This window comes from Condylura cristata, unplaced genomic scaffold (assembly GCF_000260355.1).
Source record: "Condylura cristata isolate star-nosed mole 26May11 unplaced genomic scaffold, ConCri1.0 scaffold00020, whole genome shotgun sequence".
NCBI lineage: Eukaryota > Metazoa > Chordata > Mammalia > Eulipotyphla > Talpidae > Condylura > Condylura cristata.
The window spans coordinates 4,115,334-4,137,458 of record NW_004567121.1 but is presented as its reverse complement, the minus strand read 5'-3'; the positions used below and the strand labels follow the sequence as shown (position 1 = coordinate 4,137,458).

Below are 22,125 nucleotides of genomic sequence, written 5' to 3'. Positions count from 1 at the left end.
TACTAAGGGGTCTTTGTCATAATCATTTTCTCACATCCATACAGTGATTATTTTCCAAAGGCTACATGCTGTGAGATATTGCTGAAGAATGAGTGCACAAGCAGATGAAAAGCTATCTTCCTCTAAGCCAAACAATAAAGAAGGTTCCCAAAATATTTTAAAAATGCCATACTTTAAAAAATTTATTTTTATTTATATTTAACGTGCTTTACTTTTAAATTAATAACGTCAAGAGCTTTCAGTTTTAATTTGTAGTATGGTAAATATTGACAGACATAAAAAGAAAAAATTGGGGGGATTCTTTGTAGTTTAAGAATATAAAGGGGCCTAGGACAGAAGTTTGAAACTGCTTCTCAAACCTAAGTACTGTTAGTTCCTCAGTTCAACAATAATTTGCCAACCTTATCATACAACAGCAAGGATGGAATAAACTCAGAAGGGTAAATAAAGCACAACTAGTGGACAATTATCAGCTCCTCACAGAGGTCACCAGCATAGAAGGTGGGAGAGGTTCATCTGAAGTTTAGCATCTGCTTACTCTTTTACCTCAAACGAATATTTCTCCTTCCACATAAATTCCTAAAGAATCTGTATAGGAACAAGTCAAGAGAGCTCTTGGGTTATAATCTTTTTCTTTTTTATAATTTATACAGATAAAGGGTTTTTAAAAAATCAAATATATAAATTGAGGAATCAATTACTTTGTTGAACTAGACTATTTGGACTACTTGCCTGTCACTTGGGACTCCCTCTATGGGAAGCTTTGGAGGACCTGCTAAATTCACACACAAATTCACATAATCTGGACAGGTTCCTTAAGTAGACCATCTTGGTTTCCACCTTGCTACACTGATCAAACCTGACTGAGACATGTACGACCAGAAGGCAACCATCTACAGGAAACAGCTGTTTCAGAGATAGCCAGAACTCTCAAGAAAAAAGGGAGTTTACCAGTAATGACAGACATCATGAGTAGTTAAAAGCAAAGAGAAGTGGAATCACCTATACCGCAGCTCAACTCTAGTATAGAGAACCACAATAAAGAACGTGAGACTGAAAACATCCCAGAACTCTACTGAATCTGAAACTTTCTAGTTTTTTTCATGGTATCCCAACCTCCATATCTGACTGTGGGATAGGTAAAATAATTATCTTCCTTCACTCTATAAACTGTTGTATTATTTCCATTAATAACCATAACATTCAACCTGAAAAGTAACACACACAGAGAACCAAACACACAAAGCTAAACTAAGGATGGGAGGATACCATAAAAAAGGATAACCCATTTTTTTGTTCTATGCATCAGTAAGAGAACAAACATCATGGTATGTAATTGGAAATAAGAGGACACTGCTAGAGAATACAAGATTCCATAAAATAAGATCTCATCATACAAACTGATGACTGGACAGGTTACAGGAAGAATAAAAATACTGCCTTATGAAATGGAAGGTCTGTAGATAAATTGAACTATTCCTTGTCTCATCAAGAGTTTCACCAGCCACCTGAAAAAAGGCAGGAAAACTGGAAAACCCTATCAAAGTCTCATTCTCAGAATGAGACAAGCTAGAACAAAATTCTGAAACTTAAAGGCTAAACACAGGGTATCAGAATAAAATTAGAATATAGATTATTAAAATCTAATTAGCATGAGATTTAAGTAGTTAAAATTTTAAAAATCAAGTATTTTGTTCTTTCCCAAAACTAAAAAGTAACCCAATACTGTAGCTTAATAAGCAGCTGACTATTTCTCACCCAGTACTACCTGGTCAGAAATACACTTGGGTTAGGACAGCTGGAAGGGAAAGTGAGGTGGAGGAATATAGTATCTTTAACATGGGGATCTTCATAGAAGATAATATGGCTAGGTATCTCATGTTACAAAAATAAGAATTTTAATCCTAAAATAGGACTTTGTCCCTTTATACTTTTTTCTCCCAGTCTGACCAATAATTAAGTGCCCTGAGGAAAAAGTACTTCTCAAATATACAAAACGATCAAAGTAAAATAACACACAAAGCCTTGGAATTTCTGTTTCTCCCTCCCTCCAAAATATCTTAAGTGGAATGCCAAAAAAGGCAAAGAAGCTTAGGTCAATGGGAGAATCTCTGCAAACCCTGAGGCTTCCTTAGGCACAGTGTGAAAGGCCTTCAAACAAAGGACAGTAGTTTAAAAAACACACTTGATAAGTCTGAGAAAATACATGTGTTTATCAATTAAATGCTACCAGTTTCTTTTCAACATTACCCCAAAAATAAGAAACTCCTTAGTCTTAAGGGAAAACAAAAAACCTAGTAACATTCCTTTCATACTACAAAACCAATCATTTAACAGGCATGCCAGTGTTTGCAATTTAAAGTTCAAATCATCCATGAAGATTTTAATAAGTCAATAACTTAGTTTTCATTAAAAGTACACAGACAATACATATCTTAAACAGCTTTTTTCCACGGTTGAGTCTGGTAAGTAAAAAAAAAAAAAAATGGAAGTGAAAGAATAACAGGCATGTTACTTCATCCCAAGAACGAACCCCTGCAATCCTGAACCAAACAAATAAATACTTAAGAAATAAAAAATTTTACAAGGCAATCAGTGAATTATAAAACTGGACACTTGATAATATTTAAGTAGTCATTAATATTTCTAAGGCTTGTTGATTACATATTGGTTTTAATTTTTTTCCCCTCTGTGGTATTTCCCCTCAAATATTTATCTAATACTCCTGAAGGATTTACACCTGAAGGGTTCTAAGATTTGCTCTAAAATATCCAGCAAGTAGATGAAACAGATAGATTAAATCACAACAATATGAAGCTGGGCAACTGGTACATTAAACTTCGTTACACTCATCTATTTTTTGTCCACAAAAAAAAAAGTAACCTATGGATTAGAAAATCCGGTTAAAAATAAAGAGAAATTCTACTTGTTTTTCCTTATTTATCTGGTTTGGTTAACCTAAGTTCTATTCTAAAGTCAATTAAGTTCCTCTAATACACCTGTATTTGAAGTAACAAGACTCGTCCTAGTCTTTTAATTCCCCTCAACAGCTCGAAAAATACCAGGTGCGGGAACAATCCAGGATTCCAACTTATAATTAGTAGTTTAACTTCAAGACACATCTGTTTTGAGTCAGAACGATGAATTATCAGTTTGGTTTTGGTTTTCTATTTAATTTATCTTTCACTCCCCTTACTATTTAAACTAAGTTTGGTGAGTAGAATACAAAAGGTGAAAAGTAACAGATGTTCACTCCTAGGAAGTAAACTCTTTCGAAAAGAACTCACTCGAAGGTGACACATACAAATGTTCCCCAAAGCGCCAGCTAAGTAATTCTAAATTAACCCCTACACTCCCCCCCCCCATCTGAAGTTTTGCAGGAGCGACCCTACAAGTTTGTCTCATCTTCTGCTTTCTTAAAGGTGTTAAAGAGCAAAGAATGACCAAGACAGGCCGGAAGTAGGAGAGCAAAAAAGCATGGTGTCTGGGTGACCCACCCCCCGATGTAATCGAGAACCGTACAGACAGTAAGTGGGAACTAGTTTTTAAACCACCGCTCTGTAGCGCCAACGTCCCTGAGCATCTGAGTATGAGAAACCTGGCTGTAAATACATCAAATTCCAACTCCATTCCCTCTCCCAAGTATGCACAGGTAAAGGGCATAAAAAACGCTTCCTGACTCTCGCCAATATTAGCGCCTCAAAAATAACTCCCACTCACCTGGGCCACGTAGGCCCAGCTCGGGACCGCGAACAGAAAACAACTACCCCGCTCCTAAGGCCTGGAACCCCAATTTTTTCAGGCCTGACCAAGGGTGGCAGTGGGACGAAGCTGAGAGGACCGGCCCGCCGCCGAGGCCCTCGGCACCCACCCAGACTGGGGTCTAGGTCCCGCGCCTCCCACTCGGGGTCCAAGCCTGGCGCCCCGCGGGGCCGGTCTTGAGCCTAGACCCTGGTCCACCCGCGCTGTGGGACGCCGCGAGACCCACGGAGACGCGGTGGAGTCCCAGTCACTGGCTACCTGTCTTCGCTCTTGTTTTTCTGCTTCTTCCCCATCGCGTGTCAGCGGCGCTCCTGGCCCCAGTCCCTCTGATTCGGTCTCTCACACACCCACTGTTCCCCGGCCGACTTTGGTCTCCGTTCCCCGCGCGCTGCAGTCTCTCGCACCCGGCTCTCCACAGACCCGCGCACTGGGACAGGGCACATATGGTGTGTGCGCTCAGTGCGCAAGCGCATCGCCCCGTCGCCTCGGCGTGGGGACGCAGGGCGCGGCTCATCGAGAGCGGCGCTTCAGGTAGAGCGTCTCCTGTTGATTCGCCAGCTAGGCGAGAGCCCGAGCGCCCCCTTCCGTCAAGCATCCTCCGAGCACCGACTCTCGCGGGTGTTCTAGAACCGACAGTGGACAATGAGGCTGAAAAACCTCCGCGGCTGCAGCCCTCCACACCTTCCTCGCGGTGGAAAGTAAACTCGGGGGACGAGCCCGGTCAGCAGTAGCCCTTACTTCCCTTCTACTTTCAACAGCTGTACCTCATGATCTCAGCTACATGCAGTAAAGAAACGGACCAATTATGAACCCCCTGGGTTTCCCAAAGGAGATAAATTCAGGCAAAAGTGGACCTCTCGGTACGGTCCATAAATTATGTCCAATCACTTTTAAAAAATCCATTATTCCCCCCCAATAAACTTCATTTTTACATTCGAAGTGAGAGAATAAGTTTTAAAATTTGTTGTGAGGGATGTCACGAGGAAACCTTCTAGAGTTGTGAAGGAACTCTATTTGCATCGGGACGGTGACACAGTACAGGTTTTAAACGCAGAAATGTTCATTAAACAGAATGGACACGAAGCTAGAGTGTTACTCCTAGGCAAGATCTTAGCTCTCCTGTCTGATGTAGCATGGCTACTAACACTCAAGAATGTGAGGAAGTCTGACAACTCCAGGCTGAGCAGTAAGAAATGACAACTTCAGCACACTCTACGCTCTCGTCAGCAGCACGGTCCATCCAAAAATACAAGAAAAGTGTAGGAAACTTTGGGGTTGCCTCTGTGGGGGAGGGTGACGCATGCGCAGAAATTCTCGCCGCCGCCCGCCCCTTCCCCCGCTCCGACTTCCTTGGGTGTCGCAGGTTGTGTCGCGTGAGTCTTTCAGCCAATAAGGAGGCGGAAGTGACGACCGGTTCGCAGCCTCGGCAGGCGCTGCCAGTTAAAGGCTGAGTGTACTGTTCTGCAGCAGGGTTGGTCCCTCACTTCTCGGATATCACCGAGAGCACAGGTAAGGCAGAGAGTGGTATGGAAAAACTGGCCACCGTGTCCCAGTGCTGTCGGACACGCCGCCGTGCGAAATCCGAACTGGGCGGGGGAGGGGCGCGGCTCGGACGGGTGTTAATGCTGCGGAGGAGGCTATGGCGCATGCGCCCCGGAAGTCGATGAAGTCGGGGGCCTGCTTCTGCCCTCATCTGTCCCGGGAGGGGTGACCAGTGAATGGCTAGGATACTTAAGGATAAGGACCCTTGGTTGTTTTTGGTGGCTGCACGTCGGGGATTAAGGAAATGGCTAGATAATTTGAGGACAGTTCCCTTCTCACTGTTGGCAGTTGAACTAAAGGAAGAATTGGAGGCTAAGCCTTTGAAGAATAAGAAGTTACCTTGGACAGCTGCACTACCTTTCCCACCTCCCAGAACAGCTCTAAAACACGGCTGCTGCCAGTTATCCAGAAATAAATTCTGAACTCATAAAACTTGAGCGTAAACTTTAGCTATGCAGCTAATAAAAAGAAACAAGTTCTGGCATGCAAGTCAGTGACTTAACACCAGTTTTCTGCCTCATCCAGTCTTGAGGGTCACACCCATTTTTCTTAGGAATTATTTCCCTATATGTGAAATACAGTCCCATTAGCATTTTATAACAGACTACCGTTATTTTTAAACTCAAATAATTTTGAAATTTAAGGAAAATTTGAACAGAAACTAAGCAAGTTTTGTTTTTTTTAGTTGCCGCAGGAACAGTTTCTCCTAGGTTCAACATTTATAAAGGGTCCATGTGGGTCAGGCTGTGTTTATTCAGATTTTTAAAAGGTTTGTTTGTTTGTAGTACAGCATGTTGTGGAATAACATGGTTTTGTTCAAAACTGTTTTGTTTTAATGCTCTGGGGGTTGAAGCGGGAGGAGGTGGGAGTCCTACCAAAGCAGAACAGAACTACTTTTTGAGAAACTGCTTTGGTTATTTTTGCTTAAATGTGAACTTTCCAAGAACCTATCATGGTATCCCAGTCTACTGAAATGCACCATCTTCCTGCTTTGGTCAGCAAATTTTAGATCGTTTTTCTGTGATAATCCAGGGGTACCATAAACTTACTATCTGTTGCTAGTAGGAAATAACTACTACATTCCTTTTAAAATATATAATTTTAGGTAGATCTTTTCTAACTTGAATTAGATTCCCTGTTATACAGAAGAATGATAATGGGAAAATAACATTTTTAAATACATTTGGAATAGTATATTGCCTTACGTCATTAACTGAGTGTAGGTAAATGAATACCCATATCATTCTTTGTTGCTGTATAGATTTTGATAAGTAATGTGAGAACAGGAATGAAAACTAATGCTTAAGGAATAATATATGCTGTTGTTTACACAAATTGCATGAGACCTCTTGGTAGTTAAATGAAAATCATTTAGGCAGAGACCATGAAGAACTGTCTCTGTATTGAAACAAAGTTTGGTACGGGTCTGTGTAAAACCTCACTACACTTAAACCCTATCATTGTTCACAGTCATTTATACTCTTTCCCTTTTCTTTTAGTAAAGAGCACAAGGTATAACTCAACTGTTTTCTGTCTGGTCTGCTGATGGTCTTAAATACTTGTCCTTGCCTTACTATAGTGAAACAACTATATCAGAAGCATTTCAACTTTGCCTTAAATAGTTTTTAAATGGTATCACTATAAATTACTGAAAATTTAAAACATTTCAGTAAAAATTCTTAAGTCTAACATGAATTCTTTGGTTATAACAGAACACTGTGAAATACAAATTATATATTTGCTAGAAATTTTTGTAAATACAAGAGTGAAAACTTACTGCTTGTACCTTTCTCCCCCTAATTTTATCATTTTTATCTAGTGTTCTCCTTAGCAACAAAACTGAGTTGTACATTTTAGAAGAATGGAGACTGATACATCTGTTGACATGTTTTCAAAAGTCCTGGAGAATCAGCTGCTTCAGACTACCAAACTAGTAGAGGAACATTTGGATTCTGAAATTCAGAAACTGGATCAGATGGATGAAGATGAATTGGAGCGCCTCAAAGAAAAAAGACTTGAGGCACTAAGGAAAGCTCAACAGCAGAAACAAGTAACCTCTCTGCCCTGCTTTCTGAAATTGCTATAACAGTATGCTCCTAACAACTTATATATATATATATACATACATATATATATGTGCTGGCAATAGCTACATTTCAGTCTTCGTGTTTGGAGTATTTTTACTTCAGAAGAGACACTGTTAAAAATTTGGCCAGAGGAAAAAAAATGTGTTTTAAAGACATATCTAAAATGAACATAATCAGTATATTAATTCACAGTGCAGTAGAAGAAGCCTGGGCCCAAGATTATTTTCAGAAAGATTTATCACTGAGGAGAAATTGGAACTTGTTTAAAATTCATTTAAATATGGATATATGATAAGATCCCAAAAAATGTAATTGTAATGAGGGGTACAGTCTCAGTGTACAATAATCAGGGGCTCCTTGGGTAAATGGTATAATATCCATAAAATACAATCAATTACCCAAAAATGTATTCGATCAGTGTCTAATGATGAACTTCATTGTTCTTCCCATTTCATCAAATGGCAACTTCCATTCTGGAGCCTGCCTCTTAGAAGAAAAGCATGCTCGAACAAAAACAAAAAATCTTAGATTATGTGAATAATATATGATGGCTGTCAGAAGGCATAGGAGGTTAAATTACATAAAAGGAGAGGGTGGATGAAAACACCACTTTTAGACCATTAGATTTTTTGGTCTAATTTGGTATAATTTTGTATGTACAAATGTCACATTTATAATTCTATATACCTGAAACCTAAATAATGCTATATAGATCAATGTTATTTTCATTGAATCTTTTTTAGAAAGATAAACATACTGTGGTTTCCACTTGGGTGATACCAAAATCTTGCTAACTGCGATAGGATCCTCTAGTAGGGCATTATTGTAGTATAGATTTCTGGGGTCCCTCCCTGATATTTAGATTTATAGATTTGTGATAGCACCTAAGAGTTGTGACTGGTTGCTTTGAGCAACCAGATTTGGGAAATAGATCCTTAAATAGGACCTATGATTAACTATGGGAGATCATCTTACTTTTGTCATCTACAAATTGGTTTTGATTTTGGCTTTGAAAGGGCCTACTGGAGCTGCGCTAGGTCAGCCACAGTTTTGGAGAGAAGAAGAATTGGTATTGTATTACTTTGATATACTTAGGGTTAGTGCTAGAAAAGGTTAGGATTCACCCAACTATAACTCCTCACTTGTTCTTAAAATAAGATGGTAAATCTCAGAGTAAGGGAAGAAACTATGTAAACTTCTGTTGATCTCATCTTTTAACTTTTTGCTTTTTTAAATGTTTTACAGTATGCCTTATAAGTTGGTATATAGGAATACATGAATAGAATTCAGAACTAAATACAGATCTTGATACAGTATACTTAAAACTTTTACTAATGATGTTGTACAAAAAGAAAATGTTATAAAAAAATGTTTATAGGTGAGAGCGATAATAAAGTAAAGTTGAGGCAGGTAATAACTGGAATCCCCAGCTAAAGTGCACTGGGCTACCTCTTTGGCCTAGTATTCTGCTGATGTGTACCATCTTTAGTTCTTGATTGCTTATACATTTAGGGTTCAGAGCTCCATTGCTAGGCTTCAGGTAGGGTCAGTTGCACTGGGGTCTGTAACTGCTAGATTGAATCTTTTCAGCAAATACCTGCAGAACATATGCTCTGGGAAAGGAACTGTACTAAGAGTTAGGGCTGTAGTGTGTGTCTTTGGAGCGATACCATGAATTGGTAGAAGTTCAGAATGGGCTTGCCTCGCTCTAAGCAACTTGGACAGGTAGTGCTTTACTTGCTGGTTAAACATATTGGAATAATGAAAACAAATAGCAACTTTTCAAAATACAAATACTTTTTAAGTGCACTTATCATTGGTAAGTCAAGAAAGGAGTTATGAAATGTCACAGCATTGAGGAATTATACGTGAGAGTTTATAGATTAAAAGGACAAAGGATTATAAAGTCTTTTCAGAGGACGACAACCAAAAGAATAAGAAGACTAAAAATTATTTCATATGAAAAATGATCAAAAGGAATTGGAAATATTCAGTGTGGAGAAGGGAGGACCTAGGTGAGAAATGGCAATCGAAGGAGTGACTTGAAGCCTACAACCTATTCTTTCGAGTATCTGGCCCCAGATGGGATCCACAACCACAGTTATAGTTCTATAGCTATACAGTGTGAAAATACCTTTCTAGAAATTAGAGATGACATCTGTAAATGCTCTTTAAAGCAGAGTGTTCTAGTCATTTTCATGGATATTTCTTTATTTTTACAGCAACTAAATGAAATTGTTACTTTATGATGCTCACTTTATAAATAACATTGAGACTTAAGTTATTAGAACTCAAAACCTATTAAGAGGTAAAAGTTACTTGGGCCCTTATCTTCTGCATGCAAGCCAAATGCTCCTCATTGTTAAAACCAGCTGTCTAGGGCCTCTCTGGTGGTGCACAGGGTTAAAGTGCAGCACTATGCAGATATATACAGCTACTGCAGGACAAGTTCAATCCCTGGTCAGAGCGCGGACCCACATTGGTGTGTCAGACCTCTTCTGTCTTGCCTGCTGCTCCCCTCAGCAGTGTATCTATTCTGCTCCCCACTTTATCTTTAGTAGTGAATCCTCTCAGTCCACACTCCATTTCTGGCCTGTACCCCAGTTCTTGTATACATAAGTAAGTAAACAGCTGTCTAAAAGGGAATTCTAGTTGAAGTGGTAAGTATTATGCCATAGGAAAGATCCAGTAAGCTGAAAGACCTGTCAGGCATGGTTGTTCTAGCTTAGAAATTGGATTAGGTGACTGGAGATCTTTATTGTTTCTACACACCATATAAATAGGCAACTTATTTACAATAGGCAACTACCCACCTGAGGTTAGTATAGAAGAGGCCCCAGCCTCTCTTGAGGTAGTCATCAAAAGCATATAGGACTCCTAAGCCTCAGCGTTGCAGTAACTCCTCCCACCTCCATCTCCCCCACCCTCTGAAATTGGCTTTACTATATTAAGATTTTTAAAAGCTTTGTAGTAACTTTAATCAAATGCTTCTGATTTAACTAGTTTTAAGTTTAAAGATTAAGTGGATATTTACACAATAAGTCTCTCAAGTCTAAAATGTTACTTTTGAAGTTCTAAGAAAACATTTTTAAGTTACCAAGACAGATAATTGCCTTAAATACAAGCCTAGACAATGGAAATAGTGACTGTTGTATATTATTTTGTATTGACAATAAGTAAGCATAGGAAAGTAAATTTCTAAAAGAAATTAATTTCTCCACATGATCAAATCAACTTTGTTGCAAAATGTATTGTGAAGATTTGGACATTTAAAATGTAAAAAAGATACTTCAAATGTGTAAAAATTTTTTTCCCTCCAAAATAGGAATGGCTTTCAAAAGGACATGGGGAATACAGAGAAATTCCTAGTGAGAGAGACTTTTTTCAAGAAGTCAAAGAAAGTAAAAAAGTGGTTTGCCATTTCTACAGAGATACCACATTCAGGTAACTTTGTTTTCATCAATGACTTGCTAAAATAGAAGATGTTTGGCTAGGTAGTGACTGGCTTAATAGGGAAATTAAGAAAACTAAAAGGAACCACTTGCTAAGTGTTTTTCTTTATACTAGAAGTCTGTACATTAAAGGTAAGCAACTCATTTTAAAGATTAAGTTAGAACAACAGTTGCATATAGAAGAATATTTCCATAAAATTGACTGTCTTCTGAATATTTTCTCTAGTGAATTGACTGTCTTCTCAATATTTTCATTAATGAACTCTGAGAAAAACATCTGAGAAATACTCACTTTAATTCAAGAAGTTATCTGCTTTTTCTCTTATTGTTATGATATAGCCATGACACTGGAAATGGGGTCAAAACCTTGAACCAGCTTTTAATTCAGTCCCCCCTTATGAGCTAGCAACTCATGGAGAAACAATGGCTTTACCAAGCCTTTCAACAAATCATAGTTGGGACTACTAAGCTACAATGGGAGAAGGAAGTGATTTCTCTTAGAGTAAGCAGGTCTACAAATCCCTCTAAGGAAGCAAACCCCTCAAAGGAAACAAACCCTTTGTAAAATGAAAATGCCCCTAGCTGGGGGCACAGTTTAAACTAGAGAAAACTCAAGTCTTTCTTTTATCCCCCCAAATTTGATTGTCAACATTTAATAATTGAAAGATACTCCATTTTTTTTAATTCATTTCTTAGAAATTTTCATTAAAAATCAGAAAACGGGCCTTCCGTGGTGGTGCAACAGGTTAAAACACAGCCACTTCAGCAAGAGTTCGATCCCTGGCAGAGGGTGGGGGAGAAGGAGATGACCCTCATGGCGTGACAGATCTCGTGACCTGCCCGCTGCTCCCCTCAGCATTGTATTTCAGAGAGTCTGCCTGTTCTGCTCCCTACTCTCTGGTGAATCCTGTCCCCCTATGCCTCTGGCCTGTACCCCAGTTCTGTATGTATTAATAAATAAATCTTTTAAAAAAAAAAATCAGAAAACTTGGGACCTCCTTGGTGGCGCAGTTATTAAAATCTCAGAGCTGTCAAGCTATTTATCAATCTTTTACCATCCACTGTGGCATGAGTTCAGTCCCTGGTCAGGGAGCTGACCCACATAGTACAGCTCCCCTCAGCAGTGTATTTCACTAGATCACTTGTTCTGCTTCCCATTCTGTCCTGGAGAATTCACTTACACACACCTTTTCTCCCTCTTCCCCACTGCCCCCAACCTCTGGCCTATACCCAGTTCTTGTATGCATAAACTAATAAAAATAAATCTTAAAAATTTTCAGAAAACTTGGTAATAACATACCTGGAATTCAGTATGACAGCATTTTGGTAGTGCTGAGTAGCAAGTGCCTCCCTTAGGTAGAGATACACTTCATGTAGTCTTCATTATTCACCATCCAAAAGGTTGGTTACTTGGTTACTAGTTAGCAACTTCCAGGGACTGACTGGATTCGTTACTAAGAAAATAAAAATGAAAGAAAATATTCAGATGGTGAAATCTGCAAGAACAAGTGAGGGGAAGGAATTAGAAAAGTAAAAGGGTATTATGAAAACCACTGATCTGCCACTATGATACACTCTGATTTTCTGTTGGCACATATCCATTAAGTTGCTAACCTTTGGCATACATGATATATTGATACTACTTGCTCGCTTATTTATTAGCTATCTTCCCCTTCTAAATATTTTTGAGGGGCGGAAGGTTGCCCATGTTGTGTCTCTTATGCTCTAGGTTTCTTGCCTTAGAGCAGCAGTGATTGACAGGTGCTCAGTAAATACAGATGCTCAGTATATGTACTTGATGGAGATAAAAAGAACACCAAGAATACTTACCTTGAAAAAAAATTAAATATAAAAATTAAATCATATACATATATATCAGTTAACTAATGGCTTAAGTATATATATATATATTTTATATTTACATATATATAGAGAGAGAGAGAGAGAGAGTTGAAGTTTGCAGCACATAGTAGACTGGATATTTTCATGTATAAAATTTTAGAATTTTCACAGTTGAAGTAGGTGCTATACTTTTGTGTAGAGACCAAGACTTGTTAACTCACCTGCTGTTGCTTAGCTACTAAATGATGAAAGAGGATTTAAACCCAGGTTTTAAGCAAAAAGCCATTTTAACTATAACATGTGTTTCTGGATTTCAAAAGATGGATTAATTGACAAATTAAATTGTTCAACCATTAATTTATTAAAATAGGTTCCATATCACTCCAGAAAAACTATGGAATTCATTTATGTAAAAATATTCAGGGACACAATCTCATGTAAAGTTTCATTTATTATATTTTTTGTGCTTCATGCAACATGCATTTATTAATTTGTTCTCTACCATTTTCAGTAAAAAACATGGATGATGTTTGAAAAGATACATTCGAAAGGAAAGCAATAGGTTAAAAAGCTTACAGAAACTAGAAGAATCCAAACCCAGTTCAGGAAAACCTTCTCTAAGAAGTAATCAAAGCTTACTAGTAAACTCATTTATGAACATTTGGTAACGTTTAGTCATCTAAAGTAACAGTTCTTATACTTTTGCACATAAGAATTACCTACATGTTTTCCAACTCCACTTCCAGAGAATTTTTAAATTTTTAAATTCTTAAAGGTTGTATATATCTTAAAGTTTGATGGTAATGAAGACCTAGGGTTAGGAATTTTTGCTTATAAAGGTTACTACAGTAGGTAAAGAAACACTAAAGTATTGACCAATTTAAATTAGATTTTAACTTAAAGGAAATATCACTTCCATTTTTGTCTTCAGTGGAAGGTGACTTAAATTGAATACTGATATTTTTCATTTCTTTAGCTCCATGATCGTATTTATATATCCCTTAACTTTAATAGGCTTCTTACTGACAGTTGCACAATTCCTTCTTAGTGACACCATTTAATGTTTAATGACTTCTCAGTTTGGCACAATATATAAATTTCTAACTCTTAAAAATCTCCAGTGAATTCCATCAAGTTCAGATTTGTCAACCTTTAAGCTCCTTGTATGAAATACCAGAAAGTATGTGTTTATGTTAGAGAATTCATAAAAACTTCATGAACTCCCTTGTGACTTAAGACATTTACGTAATATTTTGGCTTTTATAAATAATATTAGGGGGTCCTTCCTGGTGGCACAATGGGTTAAAGTGCAGCACTGCAAGTGAGCCACAGACGCTTCAGTGCAAACTTGATCCCCAGCCCCAGAGCTGACCCACATGGCGCAGCAGATCTTTCCTGTCTCGCTTACTGCTCCCCTCAGCAGTGTACTTTGTTGATCTGCCTGTTTTACTCCCCACTCTGTCCCTGGAGAATATTCTCACTACCCCTGCACCTCTGGCATGTACCCCAGTTCTGTATGCAGAAAGAAATAAATCTTTAAAAATAAATAAATAATATTAGGAGTCCTTCCTGATGGCAGAAGAGGTTAAAGCACAGTACTAAAGCTACCTGTGGCCACTGTAGCACAAGTTCGATCCCTGGCAAGGGAGCTGAAGCACATGATGCAACAGACCTCTCTATCCCACCTGCTGTTCCCTTCAGCAATAAATTTCAGTCAGTTCACTCCTGTTCTGTTCCCCACTCTATATCGGGCAAATCCTCTCACCCCTACCCTGCACCTCAGGCCTGTACCCTAGTTTTTTGTATGCATCAGTAAATAAATCTTTAAATGAAAATGTTTTTTTAAATAAATAATAATAGGGCATGTTTGACTTTCTCGAATACTAAGTAGTTTTTCTACCTCTTAAAAACTAATCTGTGAGATAGAAATGAGGTCATTTGACATAGCCTTGATTGACTGCTGAATTATGAAACAAAAACTGAAATTATATGTACCATATAACTATAATCATATATATACCATATAAATATTATATTTATTTTTAAAAAACAAATCTGTTTGAACTTTTGATTTTCTATATATTGACATTTATAGGTGTAAAATATTAGACAGACACTTGGTGATTTTGTCTAAGAAACATCTTGAGACCAAGTTTTTGAAGCTGAATGTGGAAAAAGCACCTTTCCTTTGTGAGAGACTGCGTATCAAAGTCATCCCCACACTAGCACTGGTAAAAGATGGAAAAACCCAAGATTATGTTGTCGGATTTACTGACCTAGGAAATACAGATGACTTCACCACAGAAACTTTAGAATGGAGGCTTGGTTGTTCTGATATTATTAACTATAGGTAAGTTTTAACAAAATAATGGATTTGTTTTAATTCTCTGTTAATATTGCTAGAGTATATTTTAATCAAAAATGAAACCCACTTTTAATTAAAAGCATTAACTTTTATGGAACTAAGATCTTTTGACTAAGATACAGAGAATCTTTTACAAGGGAAATACAAGCTTAGCATATCCAGAACAGATGAAAAAACTCATTGACTTCCTCAGCCAGAAATTTTGTTAGCACAACCTGTGAAAGCTAGTAATTGGTGATAATAGAGAAATTAATAAAATATTTTTTCATACAAATGAGATTTAAAATTATTAACATCCTGAAGGGTTATTTGCACTTTGAAGATTGACTTGCTGTTGTAATATACATTTGAAGGGTGTGAACCTGTACTCCTAAAACATAGATAGTGTTGTTAACCAGTGTTATCTCAGTCAAAAAAATAATTTTTTTAAAGAGAACATTATGTAGCTCAGAAAGGGAGATAAGAGAAGGATAAGGGACTAGAAGGACTTACTCACTCTTGGAGAATGAGTCAGCCAGTGGACTAAGAAGTGAAGGAATTGGAGAAGTACTCAGGAAGAAAATGATCAGGTTAAGAAAGAATAGGTTTTAAATACTGGAGTCTGTACACTCAGTAAAATACATATACCAAAATACAGTAACCATCAATGTGGATAATATACCTATTACTTGGTACCAGTTGTTAAACAAATGTTGCTGTAGTCCATATATTACAATAAAGAGAAAAGATTAAGTTTTTGTGAACTTAATATACCAACTGTGCTAAATCATCAAAAATAAATGCTGTCCAATTTGCTTTCTTTTTAGTGGAAATTTAATGGAGCCACCATTTCAAAGCCAGAAGAAATATGGAACAAATTTCACAAAGCTGGAAAAGAAAACTATCCGAGGAAAAAAATATGATTCAGACTCTGATGATGATTAGAGATCAGTTATAATTCTTTGTAATTCATCTTTTTATTTTGCTTCAGAATTAGCTGTGTTTTCTAAATTTTATTGATTTCGATATATTGGTCATCTAATGTTCATATTCTAGCATTTTATACAATTGCATCACAATGAAAGATATATTTAATATTTTCAGTATGAAACGCATCTTTATGTTGAGGAAAACTGAATGCTCTATTTTTTAGATTGGTTTTGTCACACACACATGAGTCTTACATCTTTTTACCATTTCACAATTGTGTTTTTAATCTACTGGATTGGAAATAAAAATTCAACAGCCAACTCTTCCAGGACTAAATTTTATGCAGCATTTACATTGTATAACAGTTCTAGTAACTTTTACTGGTGTAATAGACTGCACTTGTAAATGAATTATAAGCACTTCACTTCTGGAATATATTTAAATAACAAGTAAAGAACTTATTTATTATGTTGATGTTGAATCAGCTGGTAGCAGCTTTTTCCATTTGTGAACATACTGCCATATTTAAAGGATCCAGATTGCTTCTAAACTAAATGATCAGGGAACACTTTTAGGATGGCAGCATAAGGAGAATTACAGAATCTTCAGTGAAAATCACTGCTAGATTAAAGTATCTGGAAAATTTCAAAGGGGTATATAACAAGAATAAGCATTTGCTGAAGAAAATCTAGAAATATAAGGATAGTGATTCTTTGTAGTATCTGAGCCATAAACCTGAACCCCTCCAACCTCCAGTTACCACTCCCAGACTACAATTTCTCCATATGGAAGAGCAAACTGCTATTATTCATCAGCCCAAATTCTGTGGTAGAGAAGCTCTATTCCAAGCAACAGTTACAAAGAGCTCTGGATCTCCACTCTGTCCCCTGCCGAAGACAGGCCACAAAAATTACCATGGACTGAATTGACTCAAACTCCAGCAATTTAAGCGCCAGGGTATTCTCAAAAATAATAGGTTAACTAGCAATTAGTAAAAGTTAATAGTGTGATAACAATAGATGCAGACCAATTAGAAACAAACTCAGAAAAAGAAACAAACTCAGATAAAGAAACAGTGTATGAGCCCTAACAATGTTTGAAGTTCACAATCCAGAATACAGGGTCACTAAATGACTAAGGCTTACTCACAACTGGTACTTTCCCTCCCTCCTCATCTCATGACAACATTACTAAAGCATCAATAGCAGTTTATCTTCTCAAAACCACAAAAGGGGCCCTCTCTGGTGGTGCAATGGGTTAAAGCCAGCACTATGAAGCTAGCAGAAGCTGCTTCAACACAATTTCAGGCCAAGGAGGAGACCCACATGGTGTGGCAGACTTCTGACCCAACCACCCGCTGTTCCCCTCAGCAGTGTACTTCACCAACCTGCCTGTTCTGCTCCCACTCTATCTCTGATGAATCCTCTCACTGCCCCTGCACCTCTGGCCTGTACCCCAGTTCTGTATGTATAAGTAAATAAATCTTTTTTAAAAAAACACAAGGCAGAATAAGTGAGATATGGAAAAAAGATAACATTAAAACCAAAAGTATAGTGATCCTAAAATTTATTTTGGATTAAGGAAAGATAGGAATAAAAAGGGCCATTACATGTGACAAAAGAGTCAAACCAAGAAGTCATGACAATCATTAATTTGTATGGGCCTTAAGACAAACTTTTGTAATGTGTGAGGCAAAATTCTAATTCCAAGGAATAATAAATCAGCCAATATATAGTTGGAGACTAACACCCTTTATCTACATTAGAAATGGGAAGATCCAATAAGCAGAAAATCTGTAAGACAAAACAGTGACAAAGAACAAGGACAGTAAACAAATATGGTTGCTATTAATCCAACTATTGAGTTCAATAGCTGATCCAAACAATACCATCTGTCAAATAGATATAATTGATACCTATAAGCTACATGGCCAAACAGAAGATTGCAAATTTTTCCATCACCAAGATAGACCATATTCTAGGCCATAAAATACTATGTCTGCATCACCACTGTGGAATTAAAACTTACCAATCATAGAAAGATAGATGGAAAATTCCCAAATAAGTTGATATCAAACAACACACTTATAAACACATGAGCGAAAGAAGAAATTTTATATGAGCAATTCTTGGCTAGCAACTTTGACAACACCCTGCTCTTTCACAAAATAAGATGAAACCAAATCTCTCAGATATCAGATTAAAAAACAGAAAATTGTCAAAGTACCAGGTTTTGTGTGTAGATAAAATTTAAAGCACATATTACACATTGTAAAATAAACTTTGGAGCTATTTTAACTTTTTAAATCACGTAATAAACATTATTGAATATGCCATTTCCATTGAGAAAACAGATTGGGAGTGAAAACTCCAGTTACATTCAGTTGTAATGTGTCAAGTTCTGAGTAAAATGTTTACATGAGCAGGTATCCTATGAGATAAAGGGTGTGGATTATCCTATGTTGTCAGGTTTGGTAGGGAGAAGTTGGTAAGCCAGGAGGGGACATATGGCTTTCATTGCTGTTTCCTTGACAGCACAGGTATCTTTAAGGAGGTTACCCTTCTCTTAAGGTCATTGCCAGCATCTTGCCTTTCTACCCACTTCTCTGAGTGACCCCAAACTCCTGAGTCTCCTCCTCATTCCAGGTCCATCTAAACAAACAAGTTACTACATGCTCTGTGCAGGAAACAGCCTTATATTTTTCTAGCCTTTCTCTCAGGCCCTTATACATGATGTAAAATTTCAATTTGTTTCATGTATTTTTAAAATCAACAAGTATTTTGGATAGTCATCAGTATCTTTATGAAGAAAGCCATTTTATTATTTAAAACTGTTTTTTAAAGATTTATTTATCTATGCATACAAGAATTAAGGTACAAGACTGATGTGTGGGGGTCTAAGAGGATTTACAAGAGAGACTGGGGAGCAGAACAGGCAGGTCTACTGAAACACTGCTGAGGGGAGCTGCAGGCTAGACAGGAGAGTTCCATTACAACATGTGGGTGACTTCCCTAGCTGGGAATGGAACTCATGCTGCTGTGGCTGTAGATTGCTTCATAGTGCTGCCCTGAACCAGTTCTGCCACCAGGGAGGGCCCAAACTGTTTGTTTTAAATTGCACAGGAAAGGTTAAGTTTGATGCCTTATAATGAAAATAGAACCAAATACAACAAAAGTGAAATACCATAACAAAAGTAAAAGCAAGCTGGATCTCATTGATAAAGGGGGGATATTCTGATGAAGAAAAGTGAAATTAGGGAGGGAAAAATCTGTATGGGAGTTTTGGAATCTTGTACCATATGCCAAGGGAAGGTGACAAAGTCCTGTGCATCTGATAACAGACTTTGGTGTAGGTTGTCAAATCAGCAGGAACTGACTGGCAAAATCTGGAGGTAGCTGACGTAGGCAACCACCCCCAACAAAACAATCTGTAGAAATCAAACTTCCCAAAAGGAGATTCCAACATGCTGTTGGTGAAAGAAAGAAAAAGCAACTTGGCACATTGGAAAGGGCATTAACAATTTTGCCAGTAGTATGCTTTCCCCTAAGCCCTGCAACGGAGCATGGGACTGACCTCTCCAGCAGAGGTAAAGGAGAGTGTTGAATAAGTGCCTTCAATCTCCACTTGTGGGGCAATCCAGGAGAAACCCATTTCTCCCCAGCAAAAACCAGAGAACCTGAGGGCCCACCTCCTTCACTGCAGGAGATGGAGAAAGAGTCAGGTGAGACTATCAAGGGGCAGTCATGGGTCACTGTTCCACCTACTGTGTTACGGATTTCAGCCCATGAGTATCTAGGGGAATCTCACCCGAAGGGGCCTCCCACCATACCTACGAGCTCCAGTACCTCAAGTACTAAATTCTCACGTCCCACACGCTCCAATTGGTTCTCTGGATGTGCTCCCTCCTGCATTTGCAAGAGCAAGCTCTAATAAGCTAAACAGACAAAAATCAGACAAGGGTCTACACGTGAGAGAGAAACCCTGAGCTTGAGCTGTGGCTCCACCTTCTGGAAAACAAAGGACAATTTTCCCACAGCCCTGCTTGTATTTTTAAGAGCAAAAGAGAACATACCCACTTAAGAATTCTACCACAAGAGGGAGCAAGATGTATGGAGACAGTGGGTCTGGACAAGGTCTGGGAAAACATCAGCTACACAGGAGCTACTAAGAGCAATACCACACGTGAAAACAACTAGTAAAGATTTTTTTTTTAAGATTTATTTATTTGTACATACAGAACTGGGGTACAGGCCAGAGGCTCAGGAGTGGCGAGAGGATTCACTGGAGACAGAGTGGGGAGCAGAACAGGCAGATTGACGAAGTACACTGCTGAGGGGAGCAGCGGGCGGTTAGGAGAGGTCTGCCACGCCATGTGGTCACCTCCGGGGCAGGCAGGAATCGAACTCATGCGGAAGTGGCTTTAGCTTCTTAGTGCTGTGCCTTAGCCCGCTGCGCCACCAGGGAGGGCCACAACTAGTAAAGATTTAAGGAATTCCGGGCCCTCCCTGGTGGCGCTATGATGCTGGCCGTCACAATTTCCATCCTAGGGGGGGTTGGGGAGTGGGTTGGGGAGGTGTGACTCACATGGTGCAGCAGACCTCTCCTGTCATGCCCACCGCTCCCCTCAACAGTGTACTTCATTAATCTGTCTGTTCTGCTCCCCTCTGTCTCTGTGTTCCTACCCCTCTGGCCTGTACCCCAGCTCTGTATGCATAAATAAATAAATCTTTAAAAAATATATATTTAAGTAATTCTGCTACTTCAAACCAGAAAGAAACAGAACATGAGACATGAAAGAAACATTTCCTGACCAAAAGATAACAATAATCCTCCAATACAGTATTCAGTGACACAGAATTTTACTCTCTAGCTGTTAAAGAATTTAAAATAGCTGTTTTGAGAAAATTCAATGAATACAATACAGAATGACAAATCAATGAAACTGAGGAAACAATACATGAACAGGATAAGAAATTTAATAAATAGAAATATTTTTTTGCTTTCTTATAACTAGATCTTTTTTATTTTTTAATTATTACAAAAGTTTATTTTTACATCATTTTGCACATTTTTTTCCCATCTCGATTGTAATCCCTGCGGGTTTCCCATCACCAAGTCACCCGTGTGCCACCACCATAGTCCCATGCATTTCCCTCCCTTCCCCCCCCCTTTTTGATCCCATTCCCCACTCCACCCCCACAACATGTTTCTGGTATATGGTTCATTATTTTTGTTATTTTCTGTCTGGTCCATTATGCTCCTGCTATGAGTGAAACCATCCGGTATTTTTTTTTCTCTTTCTGGCTTATCTCACTAAGCATGATCTTTTCCAGCTCCATCCAAGTTGCTGCAAAAGACATGTGTTTCTCTTTTTTGGTTGCTGAGTAATATTCCATTGTATATATGTACCACATCTTTCTAATCCAGTCATCTACTTTTGGGCTTTTGGGCTGCTTCCATGTTTTTCCAATTGTAAATAAAGCAGCAATAAACATGGGGGTACAAGTATCTTTTTCAATCAGTGTTTTTGTGTCTTTTGGGTAGATACCTAGGAGTGGGATTGCTGGGTCGTAGGGAAGCTCCATGTTTAGCAGTTTGAGGAACCTTCAAACAGTTTTCCACAGTGGTTGTACTAGTTTGCATTCCCACCAGCAGTGCAGGAGAGTTCCTTTTTCTCCACATCCTCGCCAACATTTGTTGTTGCTAGTTGTTTGAAGATGTGCCATTCTCACTGGGGTGAGGTGGTATCTCATTGTGGTTTTAATTTGCATCTCCCTTATTACGAGTGATGTTGAACATTTATTCATATGCCTGTTGGCCATCTGCATTTCCTCTTTGGAGAAGTGTCTTTTTAGCTCTACTGCCCATTTTTTGATGGGAAATAGAAATATTTTAAGAACCAAATACTAGAGCTAAAAATTTCAATGAATGAAATGAAACGAAAAAAACAAATATCTACAGCAGGTACACCAAATGGAGATAATATAAATTGTCTAAAAGATAGAAATTTATAGGCACTAGCCCAATCATAAATGATAAAAGAACAATAAAAGAGTGAAGAAAATGTATGTGATTTACAGCAATCCATAACATATACATTTTTTACAGCAATGGGTATTCCAGAGGAGAGAAAAGGGAGAAGGGCAAGAAAAGTGAAAGGAATAAT

At 38.1% G+C, this 22,125-nt stretch overlaps 2 protein-coding genes across 2 annotated transcripts in view; one reads left to right on the top strand and one right to left on the bottom strand.

Moving 5' to 3' along the window:
• EIF5B (eukaryotic translation initiation factor 5B) overlaps positions 1-4,228 on the bottom strand; it is a 53,961-nt gene extending 49,733 nt beyond the window's left edge. The window contains exon 1 of the mRNA XM_004686162.2: positions 4,021-4,228. Coding sequence (XP_004686219.1) covers positions 4,021-4,055 — 35 coding nt within the window. The 5' untranslated portion in view covers positions 4,056-4,228. The remainder of the gene's footprint in view (positions 1-4,020) is intronic.
• A 925-nt stretch (positions 4,229-5,153) lies between these two features.
• Positions 5,154-16,284, top strand: TXNDC9 (thioredoxin domain containing 9). Its single transcript, XM_012727325.1, has 5 exons — positions 5,154-5,271; positions 7,124-7,354; positions 10,717-10,835; positions 14,781-15,035; positions 15,857-16,284. The coding sequence occupies exons 2-5, from the start codon at positions 7,166-7,168 to the stop codon at positions 15,972-15,974; spliced, it is 681 nt and encodes a 226-aa protein (XP_012582779.1). The 5' UTR covers positions 5,154-5,271; positions 7,124-7,165; the 3' UTR covers positions 15,975-16,284.
• Positions 16,285-22,125: the final 5,841 nt, after the last annotated feature.